This window comes from Anas acuta, chromosome 3, assembly GCF_963932015.1.
Source record: "Anas acuta chromosome 3, bAnaAcu1.1, whole genome shotgun sequence".
In the NCBI taxonomy this organism is placed as follows: domain Eukaryota; kingdom Metazoa; phylum Chordata; class Aves; order Anseriformes; family Anatidae; genus Anas; species Anas acuta.
In genome coordinates this window covers 70996612-71008944 of record NC_088981.1, presented here as the reverse complement: position 1 = coordinate 71008944, position 12333 = coordinate 70996612, and the positions used below count along the sequence as shown (strand labels likewise).

General features: G+C 38.5%; 1 protein-coding gene and 1 long non-coding RNA gene across 4 annotated transcripts in view; one reads left to right on the top strand and one right to left on the bottom strand.

Moving 5' to 3' along the window:
• The window catches only part of LOC137854400 (uncharacterized), an 88098-nt gene that overhangs the window by 11674 nt on the left and 64091 nt on the right, over nt 1-12333 (top strand). For all 3 annotated transcript variants that reach the window (XR_011095141.1, XM_068677734.1, XM_068677735.1), the window contains exons 7-13: nt 1379-1536; nt 2600-2752; nt 3132-3233; nt 5022-5183; nt 8207-8316; nt 8578-8713; nt 8908-9111. Coding sequence is in view for 2 of the 3 variants with exons in the window: in XM_068677734.1 (XP_068533835.1) it covers nt 1379-1536; nt 2600-2752; nt 3132-3233; nt 5022-5183; nt 8207-8316; nt 8578-8713; nt 8908-9111 (1025 nt within the window). In the remaining variant the exon portion in view is untranslated. The remainder of the gene's footprint in view (nt 1-1378; nt 1537-2599; nt 2753-3131; nt 3234-5021; nt 5184-8206; nt 8317-8577; nt 8714-8907; nt 9112-12333) is intronic.
• On the bottom strand, nt 5531-8756 carry LOC137854404 (uncharacterized). Its single transcript, XR_011095142.1, has 3 exons — nt 8669-8756; nt 8173-8292; nt 5531-7829 (listed from the first exon to the last, which is right to left on the bottom strand). It is a non-coding gene; the product is annotated as an uncharacterized lncRNA (long non-coding RNA).

Below are 12333 nucleotides of genomic sequence, written 5' to 3'. Positions count from 1 at the left end.
AGTATAGGAGAGGGAGGGATAAGCCATGATCACACATATGGTGGGCTAATATTGCATGGAGAAGGGCACTAGACCTCCAATATGTTACAGGGTTGATGCGAGCCATTCATTTTGCTGAGAAACAGATGCTTACTGGTATTTAAAAAGCAACTCAGAAGTGATCTAGCTCATTTTGATCTTCAGTATTTAGTTATCTAATATTCGAGGCACAGTAGCATATTACCATCATAAGCTTCATTCATCTCCTAGCTAGATCTGAGCTTCACAGATGAAACAACAGAATGATTAAACAAGACATTAAAAACAAAGACGAAGTAAAGCATGGAACAGAAGAGCAGATGGCCCTTTATTGCTGAAACAATGAGATAATAAATTAGATTACCTGTAGTTCCACTAAACCCCGAGAGTTTTGCTGAACTTTAGCAAACAGTAACTTACCTATTAGAATCATTGTGTGTATCTGCAGTACCCATCAGTATTGGGTAAAGGAGAATGAGCTGGCATTTTTTCAGACTTTCAAAATTCTCTGGAAAAGAAGTAGCAGATACAATGCTGCAGTTTGTTATGGCTTGGCCCGAGACAGAAACCAGGCAGCTGGAATAGTGGTAATCTTTCTGTAGAGAAAGGTGATGGCACAGGGCAAACTGTAAGATTCTGCGTAAAAGACAGAGTTAAACTTCTCAAAAAGGTGAAAAGATGACAAAACATACGGGAACACAGTAGTTTTGTCTGATCAAAGGTGAAGGAACACCAAAGCCTTGAGCAAACCTGAGATGAGGTAAAGGAGGGGAAAACATTTCCATTCTTCTAAAAATGGGTGCTATACTGCAGACAAGACTCTTCAACACGGATACCAGGCCACTCAGCCATCCCTAGTACACCCTTGTTTCAGAGGTTTGTGATAACAGCATCATGCCAGTATCAGATACTGGAGGAGTGATAACCCTAAAATAGTAACATACTTGAAGTTCTTGTGGCATGTGAAGATTTGGGAGGTGTGTATGTGTGAGAAGAATGCTGTACGCCCCTGAGCTATGACTCTTTGTTCAGGCAGTAGGATTTGTTAGCTGGCATCCTTTCCAGCTAGAAGATAGGCACTCCTCCAAGGACCATGGAGGTGACCTGACCTACAACAGCTGTTAGACTTTCAGGGTCTGGTGGAAGGCCCTTCCCTAAAAGCAAAACAAAAATAAAAATCCGTATGAGTGTGGGCTTTTCCCTCCCTCCTTCTTTCTCTGGCATATATCCGCTTCAGTCTGGAAAAAGGAAATTACATCATTGTATGGATGCAAAGCAAAGGGCACTGACAGTACTCTTTGCAGTCATGTTGCTTAAAATGTCAATGTTCTCCAGCTGGACTGGTTATGGCTTTTTGCAGAATCCTGTCACAAGGACACTGGATTCACATTGCCACAGCACAGCACTGAAACCAAGGAGCTGAGACCCCAGCTCCAGCTTCTGATGGCTCACTTTGGTATTGACTACAACCTTGAGGATCTGAAGAACCCAGCCAATGAGATGGAGCTCTTTTCCCTGGTAACTGAAATGTGTTTCTTTATACTTAGGGGAAAAACAAAAAAAGCCTTTAAGAATATGCAAGGAAGTTCCATTTATGACAAGTCAGTGTTTTGTGTCATGGAAAAATAAGGTTATGGTCACTTTTGTTCTTGACAGGAAGTGGCAGAAAAGCCTGGATCATTCCCATTAAGCTGTGGCAAACTCTGACAGTTCTACAGCATTTGTATTTTGCAGTGTTACCGCTCTGAGTCTGTGCCTTTGCTCTCCCATCTCTCACTCGTGCCTTTTATGTGTTTTTCTCGAGTTTTCCTGCCCCTGTGTTGTGCATCCCAGAGCTGTGGTACTTCCACTAGAGGTCGGCTTCTACACACCATCATCAGGGACTTTGCCAACCTGCTACAGTTAGGAGTTATCAGCAGGAATAGTCTGTTTTTCATCTGTTCCTTCACCTACTAGCAAAACCAACCCCAAACCTCCACTTTGTGTTCAGGGCCCAAAAGAGATATATAGCTGTGAAACATAAATAGCATTGCTTTTAAATATGTCTTGTCTTACAAACCATGGCCTGTAGTGGAGCTGGTGGTACAGATGAAGAAGACAAAGGTTTGGTTACATAAATTGGTCTGTAAGTCTGCCATCAGATTTGACTTGCCCTGGTGAAATCACTGAACTACCCAAGATAAGTACAGGCTAGGAAATAATGCAAATTGCCTTCACTGTAGGCCAGTGGTGCTTGATTAATTTTTGAACAGGATTTTCAAAGAACCTCCTCTTGATGAATGCTATTCCTACCAAAGTTGATGACAATAGATTTATCACTGACTTTGACCAGAAGAGAGTAAGTATTTTTGAAAATCCTGGTGTTCTTTTTGGAAGCTCTAGAGTTAATAGCAGGGAGTTTCATTTTGCCTGCTGGAAGTGAAAGAAGAAAAAAAAAAAAGGAACCAAAATGTCAGCTTTGTCTCTTGACCATTCCAGTTATTTATTTTGTTTCAGCTGATTATATGCACTATTACTTTTTATAGAATTTAATACGCTGCTTGTGAAATTTATAACCGTGCCGTCTCCTTTTATACTTCAGGTTGTCAGAAAGTTTAGAAGCATCTTCAGCAAACAGCAGACGATGAGAACATTTCCAGTTTATGACACAGAGGCTTCTAGATCAGATAAATGGGGCATGTTAGATCCAACCAGGGCTTTGAAGAAGAGAGCCAATTGGATTCCCTTTTTAAAGGTAACTGTGAGGAACTTTCCTTTTTTAAATGTCTTAGTAAAATGTCCTAACCAGTCTTCAGGATGTACCAAGATATATTTCAAGAAATAAATTCTTTTTTTTTTTTTTTGACAAGTAGAATGATGATCTTTGAACAGTCAGGTCTTAAGTATCTTCTATACTTAAGTATAGCATATATATATATATATATATATATATATATATATATATATATATAGTATAGCATATATATCTGCATAGTCAAGAGCCCCTGTTCATGTCTGTTGAAAATAAAAAAGTAAAAGTGAATATCTTGCACTTTCCTTGCGAAATATTGCCTCTTATCCCAAAAACATATAGTGATATTCACGAGTTATGTGGTTATTTTTATGTCAACCAGATTAAGCCTAAAGTAGACCCCTGGCAGCAAAAGCTTTTGATAAAACTGAAACAATGGAAAAAAGTGGATATGATGATGGACCTTCATTCAAAATTTGTAGAGGTAATAATTTCTTCTTTAAAGTTATTTTATTTTTTTTTGTACAATTCCAGGGTAATTTAATATCTAGAAAAAGGTTGCCTCAGGTTTGTGTATCATCTGTACATGCCTAAATTCATTAAAGATGCATTACTAAGGTGTTATAGAGAGATTTCTTTTCCCCTCTTTCTCAGTTCAGTGGTTTCAAAATGCAACTTGAACACTTGCATAAATATTCAAAAGCTCTGAAGTTCACCTAAGTCAGGTCAAGTCAGCCCCAGAATTTGTGTCAAAAGTGTCAGAGGAATTGCTCAGAACAGCTTGTTTTTTCTTTTCTTTTCTTTTTTTTTTTTTTCTTCTTTTTTTTTTTTTTCATTTGACTGAGGTTCAGGCCTATGGTCAAAAGACAAGGGAGATGCTCTTATAGCGAGGCACAAGTCTAAAACTTCTTTAAGTTTTAGACTGCCTGTGACCCACAGAGAGGTGACCGAGCTTCACAGGTTTTCTCTTGATTCTGATGATATATTGCTATTTCTGGCCACTTTGGATATGTCCCGCAGGCCAACCCAATTCCATCTTCACTGCCTGCCCTCCAGCACATTCACAGATCAGGCCTGCTTTGCATCCGCAATGGGTTTTAGGGACCTGTAACACTTCACATCATTGTCTTGCAAATCACTTTCAACTGTGAAGAGTAATATTCATTTGTCCTAATTAAATCATATTTACTGAATGTACCCTGTAAGGCTGAAGGGCTGACTAGTGTGTGCCCAATGAGCTCTGCTCATTCACACCTGCTGCAACTGCATTGAGGGACTGCAGGGATTTCTGGAGTCTTATCACATTTTTCCTGTGACATTTTCATGTGTCTGGCATCCTCATCTGTAAAACTGGTATAACAGGTGTTCTCTGCCTCTTAAAGGATGAGGAGAATTAATACACTTAAGATGGTGAGCTAGTACTATAGGATTTGGGTCTGTATAAATACCTCAGAATACACAACTGATCTGGCAATCAGATGGCGAGGTTACTGCTTCTCATTTCTTTGCTAAGGCATGACAATGTTCTTCAAATTATATCTTTGAAACAAGTGATGAAAATATCCTGCAAGATTAGATATATTTTTTCAGAAATTACCTTTTGTACCATGACAGGTTTTATTTAACGTGTTTTTGGCAGTACAAGATTAGGTATTTACTGTAGCTTTTTTTCTTTAATTTAGGACTAAAATAAGCTTTCTTTTATGACTCCTGTTTTCAGACCCTTTCACCATGCCAGATATTTCACAAAGAAACCATTCTTTCAGATCTTGCCACAGCGTATAATTTCTCTGGAAAGCTTGGGCAAAAGCCGTCATCACCACTAACACAAGTAAAAAATGGCTTTTCAGCTCACTGAGACAATGAAAAAGAATCCTTTTCTTTGCTTCTCCCATGGTAATTTGCTCAGCAAATATTGTATTTTTGGTTTTGGTCAAGAAATATATATACCTCCTTAAGGATGAGGAGTAACAGCAAAAGAGAGAGGAATTACCCAGGAGTCCCACCCCTCCACAAATCTCAGTAAGAAAAGAAGTGCTTCTGTGTCCTTTACAGTCTGGTGCATTCCTTCAGTATGCAATGACAGACAAGTCCATTTCTATATTTTCACCCCAGAGAGTGGGCAGCAGGCAACTTTCCCAAATAGAGAAGCAGTAGTGGGCAATGCTGTGCTCCCTCACTAGATGCTCTGAATTGACTGACTCGCTTTCTGGCATGCTGACTTGTTTGCCTTGTGAATCTTTCCTCCGTGTTTGATGTGGTTTGTCTAAAGGTCTCGGACATGGAGAGGGTGCTGGAGGGTCTCCAGAATCATGCAGCAGTGGTGCTCAAACCACATGCTTTGCAGTCAAGTTCTGCCACCTCTCATGCCTCAGGACAGCCGAATTACGATCATATCTGGAAGGAAGTCTATGCCTTCTCTGAGCATCAACAGGTACTTGGAAGAGGAAAAGATGAATAATAGTCAATGAATGTGTCTAGCGAGTATTTGTCAGTTCCGATAGGAGGCTCCTGTAACTGATAAGTCTCCCTTTTTCAAAATTTAGTCTCCTTTTACTTGCTAGACAATATCTGCCCAGCTGCAATGTATGGTTGCTTGTCCAAACTACGTATGTGATGCCCTCTCTTCCCTGGAGCTCACTAGGGGCTGTGCAGCAGTTGCTGGAGGCCATCCAGCAGCTGAGCACCTGTGAATCTCACAAGCAGCTATCTGCTTTGTGTAGGGACCTGTTCTCACACCTGCAAGAGAACAAGTTCCTCTTTTCAAGGAGGAAGTGGAATTTGTGGGCATGGCCTTAAGGAGGTTCAATAGCTGTAAGAAAAGTTGTGAGAGATCTTCAAGTTTTGGAGATGGGGAAAAAAAGACAAATGGCCTAACTGACAGGGAAGTGAATAAGAAGTAGGGTCTACCTCTTGGGTATCTGGGAAATGTGTGGCATTTCTTATATGGCATACTCAAACTCTGTTATTAATCATCTGAATCAGAAGGTATTCCTTTGATGGACTTTGATTACCTGTTTATCGCCCTTCTGATTCAGAAGTCATTCACAGCTGCTGCTTTAACAAAAGTAAAAGCATTACATACAGAACTTTTAAATATCAGAATCTTCTGTATCTTCAGTCGAATGCTTCATTTGGCTCACTATACCAGTGTCAGGCTGACTGTACCAGTTGGCCCTGGGCAAATTAAGAAAGGGCTGAAGAATCTCCTTGCCCCACTGTTTGTTTATTTTAAGAGGAAGAGTCCCAGCTACTGGAGCTGGATGTAGCCCCAGTGTCAATTAGAAGGTCCTGCATCTCTGCTTGTGGTCAGGGTCAAGCAGGGCAGTGGGTGATGTAGAAGCAGGGCAGAAAGACAGCAGAGGCAGGAAGACATCACTTAATCTCTCCCCATTCCCTCCTTCCTGCTGATGAATCTGCTCCAAGTCTGCTACCAACCCTGTGCATAAAAATAAACCCACATATTTTTGTTAGGAAAAGCTCACACATGTAAAAACATGCAATTCTTCTTACCTCAGGTTGACTTTAACCCAGGATACAAGAAATATTTGATTATTTAATGAAACTTCAGAAAAAAAAAGAAAAGAAAAAACACAAAACAAAACATTAGGTTGACTAATGCAAAGTACATAATGATTAATAAAAAATAAAATAAAATAAATTTGCACTGTACGTCTCCTGAAAAGTACACTGACTCCATGACTGGACTGGGAAAGAGTTCTTCTGCAAGGGACATGACTGATCTCAGTAGCATTAGGTTAATTAAAAACCCAATTTTGAAATCAGCCTGGTCATGATGGTATAGCAAGGCTTAATTCAGATCTTCCACAAGAAAAGCACTATTTAGGTCCCAGTGTTTTTAAAAACAAAATTAAACTTTTACCCAAATATATGGCATCAGGCTTCTTAGTCAGTTCACTAACATATTTAAAATGACATTTTCTGTAGCGCTTTCAAGTGGAAATTTTAAGTGGACATGCTTCATCTCATGCTTAGTTCAAATAATTTCACTGATGATATTTAATAGAGATGCAGAAATACTGCTGTTGATTCATAAAATTATATTATAATTCTATTTAAGCTCACATTACTTTAAATAATAGTGATCGAAGGACCTAGTATTTCTAAAACTTAAGAAATTAGACGTTGTTTGGAATCAACAGGAACAGGATGAATGAGGATGGTCATGGTTGGGAGAAAGATAAGAATAGAAAAAACAGTTAACAGATAATCTATCATAGCAGGGATTATACAAAAAAAGTATCAGTGTTTGACAGTTTCTCATGATTTGTTTAGCTTGAAGGAATTTTTGGAGGCAACATCCTCATGTTAACTTGCAAATTTATGTAACAGCCAACCAAGTCTGGAGTTCATTTGTGTTGCTTGTACGTGTGCCTTTTTAAAAGTACCAATTTGTGAATTAATATTTGTGAATATTAATATGATTTTTGATAACCAGAAAAAAACAGTGCCAGAATCAATATTATAAAATCCTTAGCACACTGAAAAGTATTCCAACTTATGCCATCCAAGTTCAAATGAAGTAGTAAAATAAATTGGGATAGGGAAGTGGGTTAAGAGGACAAATCTTTCACGTATACCTGATTATTTGCAGAAATTAATTGGATGACGCCTAGTAAATCACTGCCCATAACATTCCACAATTAATAAATATTGTGTGACTCATAGCAATCTTCTCATTTACACTGTTACTAATGCCAATTTAATTTCACTGATGTTGGTGGAGTAACTCCTGATTCATGTGAGAAAGCCTTGGAGTTGATAACAAAGCAAGGATATGTACTTATACGTACTGCTTGCTGCCCTTCTGCTACTGTTCATACTGCGTTGTTGAGTGTGCTGGAAAGGAGTGAGGGGGGAAAACCAAACAACAAAGATTGTTTTTAATTTCACAGGATGTTAACTATGGTTTTTAGTATTTGACTGTGGTGGAGATGTTGTGTACACATCACAGTAAAAGTTTTCCTCAGCCTCGTCTGATGTTACTTCTTTGTTGCCACACTACGATTTTGCCCCAACCTCAGCCCATCGTCTACTGGAGCCCAGAAATCACTTTTTACTGGAAGGGAAAAGACAAAGATTAGTAGGTCAAACATGTAACTAACCATAGTTGGGTTGAGGTTTTGATGAAACAGATTTTCTGAACTTTTTTGGACAAGTTCCTTGATCTGACCCTTGCTGCTGTCTTGTCTTTAAAATAGGGATAGTTCTTTCATACAGCCCAGGGATTTTATGAGGATAAAACACTAAGGACTGGAGAGCAATCAAATATTGAAGACTTCTATGCCACTGTAATTTCACAGCTGGATGGATTATGAATTTGTTCCTGTATGGCTGTTTCTTTCCTTTTTTAATAAATCTTGTGCATAAAGCTGTCAAGTGATAAACATAAGCATACATACCAAAGCAGTCTTTAACCGTATGTGTTGTAACTAGGAACTAAGTACTGAGGATGATCACACAGCTGTGGCTCATGGTGAGGAGGATGTAGAAAACACCAGCTCCAGTAAGCCCCCAGCATCCTGCAGAAAGAAGAGTGAAAGAGGGTAAAATTTTTCTTGTATATATGTTTGCATTTCATAAAACGTGAAGGAAGAAAAATATCAGCCAATATTTCTCTGATGGAAGCAGTAGTGCCATCCTCTTCTTTTTCATTATTCCAAACTGTAGGTTTCCATGACAGTGAGTCCCAGAGGTAGCAGCAGACTCTCAGACAACAGACATAGCAAAAGTCCTTGCTTTAAAAAGGTTTAGAAATCTCCTTGAGTAGCAAAAACATAATTACGTTTTTTTCTGTCTGGAAAAAGGTATAGTTATATGAGCACCTTGCAGCTGCTAGGATTGGAAGAAAGAACAACAATTGCCAACAAGGAGCATGTGGTGACAAGAGGAACCTACCTGTCCTTTCTTCTCCTACGTCACCTGAGGCTCCGAGAGCTAAAGGTAAAAAAAAAAACAAAAAAACAAAAAAAAAAAAAACAAACAACAAACCAAACAAAAACAATCAACCAAAAACAAACAAACAAACAAACAAAAAACCAACTCAAAATCTGCATGGATCAGAGTTGCTGTTTTTTTACAGTGAGGGCTGTCATCCAAATGCAAACACAACTGTATGTTGTTCTGGTTCATTTCAGCGAGTATGCCTGGGGATCCTGAACTATTTTAGGTCTGTGGAGAGAAGCCTGACCATCAGTACCTCAGGCCTCTCCTTCAAGGCTGGTCATCTAATTCCCTGCGCAGAAGACACCTCCTGGGTCAATGCTGCCAAAGGAGGCGCTGGTGTTTCTGGTGGCTTGTGCTCTCAGCCCTATATTTACTACACGCCAGCTGACTACAAGGTGAGTGGTCAGCCTAGCCGTAAGCCTAGCGGATCTAGCTCTAATTAGACATCAAGGTTTGCAGACCTAGCCTTAAGTCTCCCAAAGCACGTGCTTCAGTAGAAGTGTCTAATCTCCTTCTACTTCCATGCAAACTGTGTTGTGATAAATTGCTGAGTCACCTGAGGGATTTGGTGTAACTTGCTCCTCAAAACCATGTGTCTTGCGTTTATGGACTTTGTAGCTATATCTGCCAGCGGTCTGTAACAAACCCATGAGACACTTCAGGCATGCAATACTTTAGTGTGAGTAACGCTGGCCAGATAACCATTAACTCAGACTAGTGCTGCTGACTCGCTTGAAGTAAGACCTTTATGTGTGGGATTTTCACACAGTAGATGTTCCTGAGAAATCTGAGGTATTTTGTGATCTAAGGAAACGATTTATTTAGATGTAGGTACAGTTTAAGGTTTGTTTTGAACCTTAGATGAGAGTATGTGGTTGAACTGATAAAATTAGTACACTTACCTTCACAGACTGGAAAAAATCATTTCAATTAAATTCCTAAGCTTTATCAAGCTTTTGTTCCCCACCCGTTTTTTTGTAAAATATACCAAGCAGAATGAACATATCATGCTGGTATTAGTGGTTTGATGTGATAAAATGTCTTGTCTTTTGAACTGTAAAATTTCTTTTAATCTCTGCTACCTAAAACTCAGGTCAAAATTCTCATATAAAAATCCTAAAGAAACACTATAGCACTTTACTTCTTCACCACTTTACTGAAGACTTGTTTGCTTGTTTTTGCTGTAGAAACGCATAGAAACAAGCACATTGCTACTTCATGGAGGAATTATGGCTATTACTGAAAAGGAAATAGGTTTCCTGCCCACATTTTTTCTAACATTAGGACTTAAACAAACAAAAAAACCCACCCACCCTCAAAAAAACCTTCCTGTCTCTAAATATAATAAAAGTCTAAACCTCTTTAGAAATAAAATCTTTGGGGAGGAAATGAAGTTGCTGATACTTTTAAGGTATCTTTAGTTTTATTTCTAATATGGACACTTTTATCCTTTAAACATCTTTAAAAACCCAACCTCTTAAACTGCCTAAATGGAAAGCTACTTGGAACTAGAAAATTTCCATTTAATCAATATTGAATGGGTTGGCCCAGCATCTTCAAATTTTCAGTTCAGAAAAAGTAATTAAAAAATTATTCTTTCCAGTGGAGAATTTAGTTTTCCTGGAAGCCGGCATTTTGACAAACTGTTCTTCTGGTTCTGGAAGAACTGTGCATAATCCATCTTTATTTTCATTCCCTTTTTCCTGTTGCAAAGTGGGAGAAATGATGCAAAGATCAATTCTGACCTTCTATCTAAGCACTCACTGTTCTGGTGATTATCTGCGAGATACTTCAAAGAGCCCCTAGCAGTGAGGGAGGCGTTGTTTCACCATGGCCTCTCTTTCCCCGAGACTAATACATAGATATGGATATATATGCTTGAACTTCAACTAGAGCCTAGATAAATATTTACTAATCCTATTACAGTTTAATTGGCAATGAATTTAAAAGCATGGACAACAGTATTTCCTTAACAACAGTTTCTAATGTGATTTTCTTTTTTTTTTAATTTTAATATACTGCACAGACTGTCTCTCAAGAACTGAAACAATAATAGAGCCATTTTCCTGGCAAACTAATTGAGACCTATCTAACATACTCTCTGATGCAAGCTATAAAACCAGGACCGTATGGCAATCTTTTTTAATACTTTCAACATCTAATCTATGTCCAAAACTGTGTTATGAGTCCTTCCAAATTGTAATCTGAGCCATTGTGATGGCTCAGCACAAAATATGTCTGAACTGAGTCTGAAGCAGTTTTGCACCCTCAATAGCAGACTGCTTGGGATGGAGGTCATCAGCAATGTTAGCTTCAATGACAGAAGGCCCTACAAACAATGCATTACATTAAATTAAGCCTCCTTCTGTCCCCTGCTGAGATTCAACTTGGAAGAAAATAGATAAAATATATGTAGGAGCATGAGTGTTATTTTATAACCCAAAAGGGATTTGCTAAGCCCCAGTAAACCGGAGCAGAGTTACTGGAGGAAAATCAAAATCTGCAGGCAAAAAATCTCACATAAATATCCAGTTGCTTGATTTGTTTCTACAGATGTACGGCTGGGTATTAATGTTTTTATGGAATAAGATGTATTTAAAAAGGCATATTAATCTTTGAATATGACTCTCATAACAAACTCTGCAGGGAGAAGATCTTTTTTTTTGTTCTGTGAGAACTCTCCAGTTTTGTGTCACATGCCACTTCTGCAGAATGCAGTTGTCATTAACCAAGATTTTTTGGTATGGTACAGAGCAGGAATCATTGAAAAAAATTCAAGAGGTTGAAAGGGAAGGCATTTCAATGAGTGTTCTCCATGAGGATATTTAAAAACACAGTTGAAAACCCCTCTACCTTCTATGGGGAAGTTGGACTAGTATTTGCTCAGTTATCTACCTAAACCAAGTAAAACTTAATTCTGCTGCAAAGGGCTTTGATTTAACCTTTAACAAATTCTGCAGCCTGTCACTAAGAGTGGTGAAACAAATAGTCCATTTGGAAGAACAAGGAAAGAACAGAGAGTGCAGAACAGTGTATCAAAAAAAGGAAAGGAATCTCTGCCCAGGCTGATCCAAGATTATGTTCAAATTACGTGTATGTTTTGCAGGGCTCCCTCATTACCTTTATGGTAAAGAGTGCATTCTGATCCAACATAGATCTATGAAGCTGGCAAGCTGTACTTCCCAGCATAATTACTTTTGACTGGCTAAGTTTGACATGACTAAAACAAATACCTCTTCCTTTTCTCTGTCCATTCTTAAAAAAAGAATTTTAACACATCCAGGTGATAGCAGGTAGTTTGGGTAGTGCTGGGGATTTTGTAAAGGCAAGTGTTAGCAAAGCCAGTGAAAGGAGGAAGTGCCAATATATCGTGCACCATTGTGTGGCACTAAAATGAGAACAAAGGTGCATTACAAACAAGGAAATAGTAAAGACAAACAGTGGAAAACTAGAGCTTATATTTACTTGCTGTCTTAGAAGAAGAACCATTTTTAAAGGTTCCTAATGCTATAGCCATACTGTTTATTTACACTGGGAGATTAATTTCTGTAATTATACACCTAAAGACAGATGTGTGTAATTGCCTTTGTGGCACTCTTAGTGAAGAGACAATATTC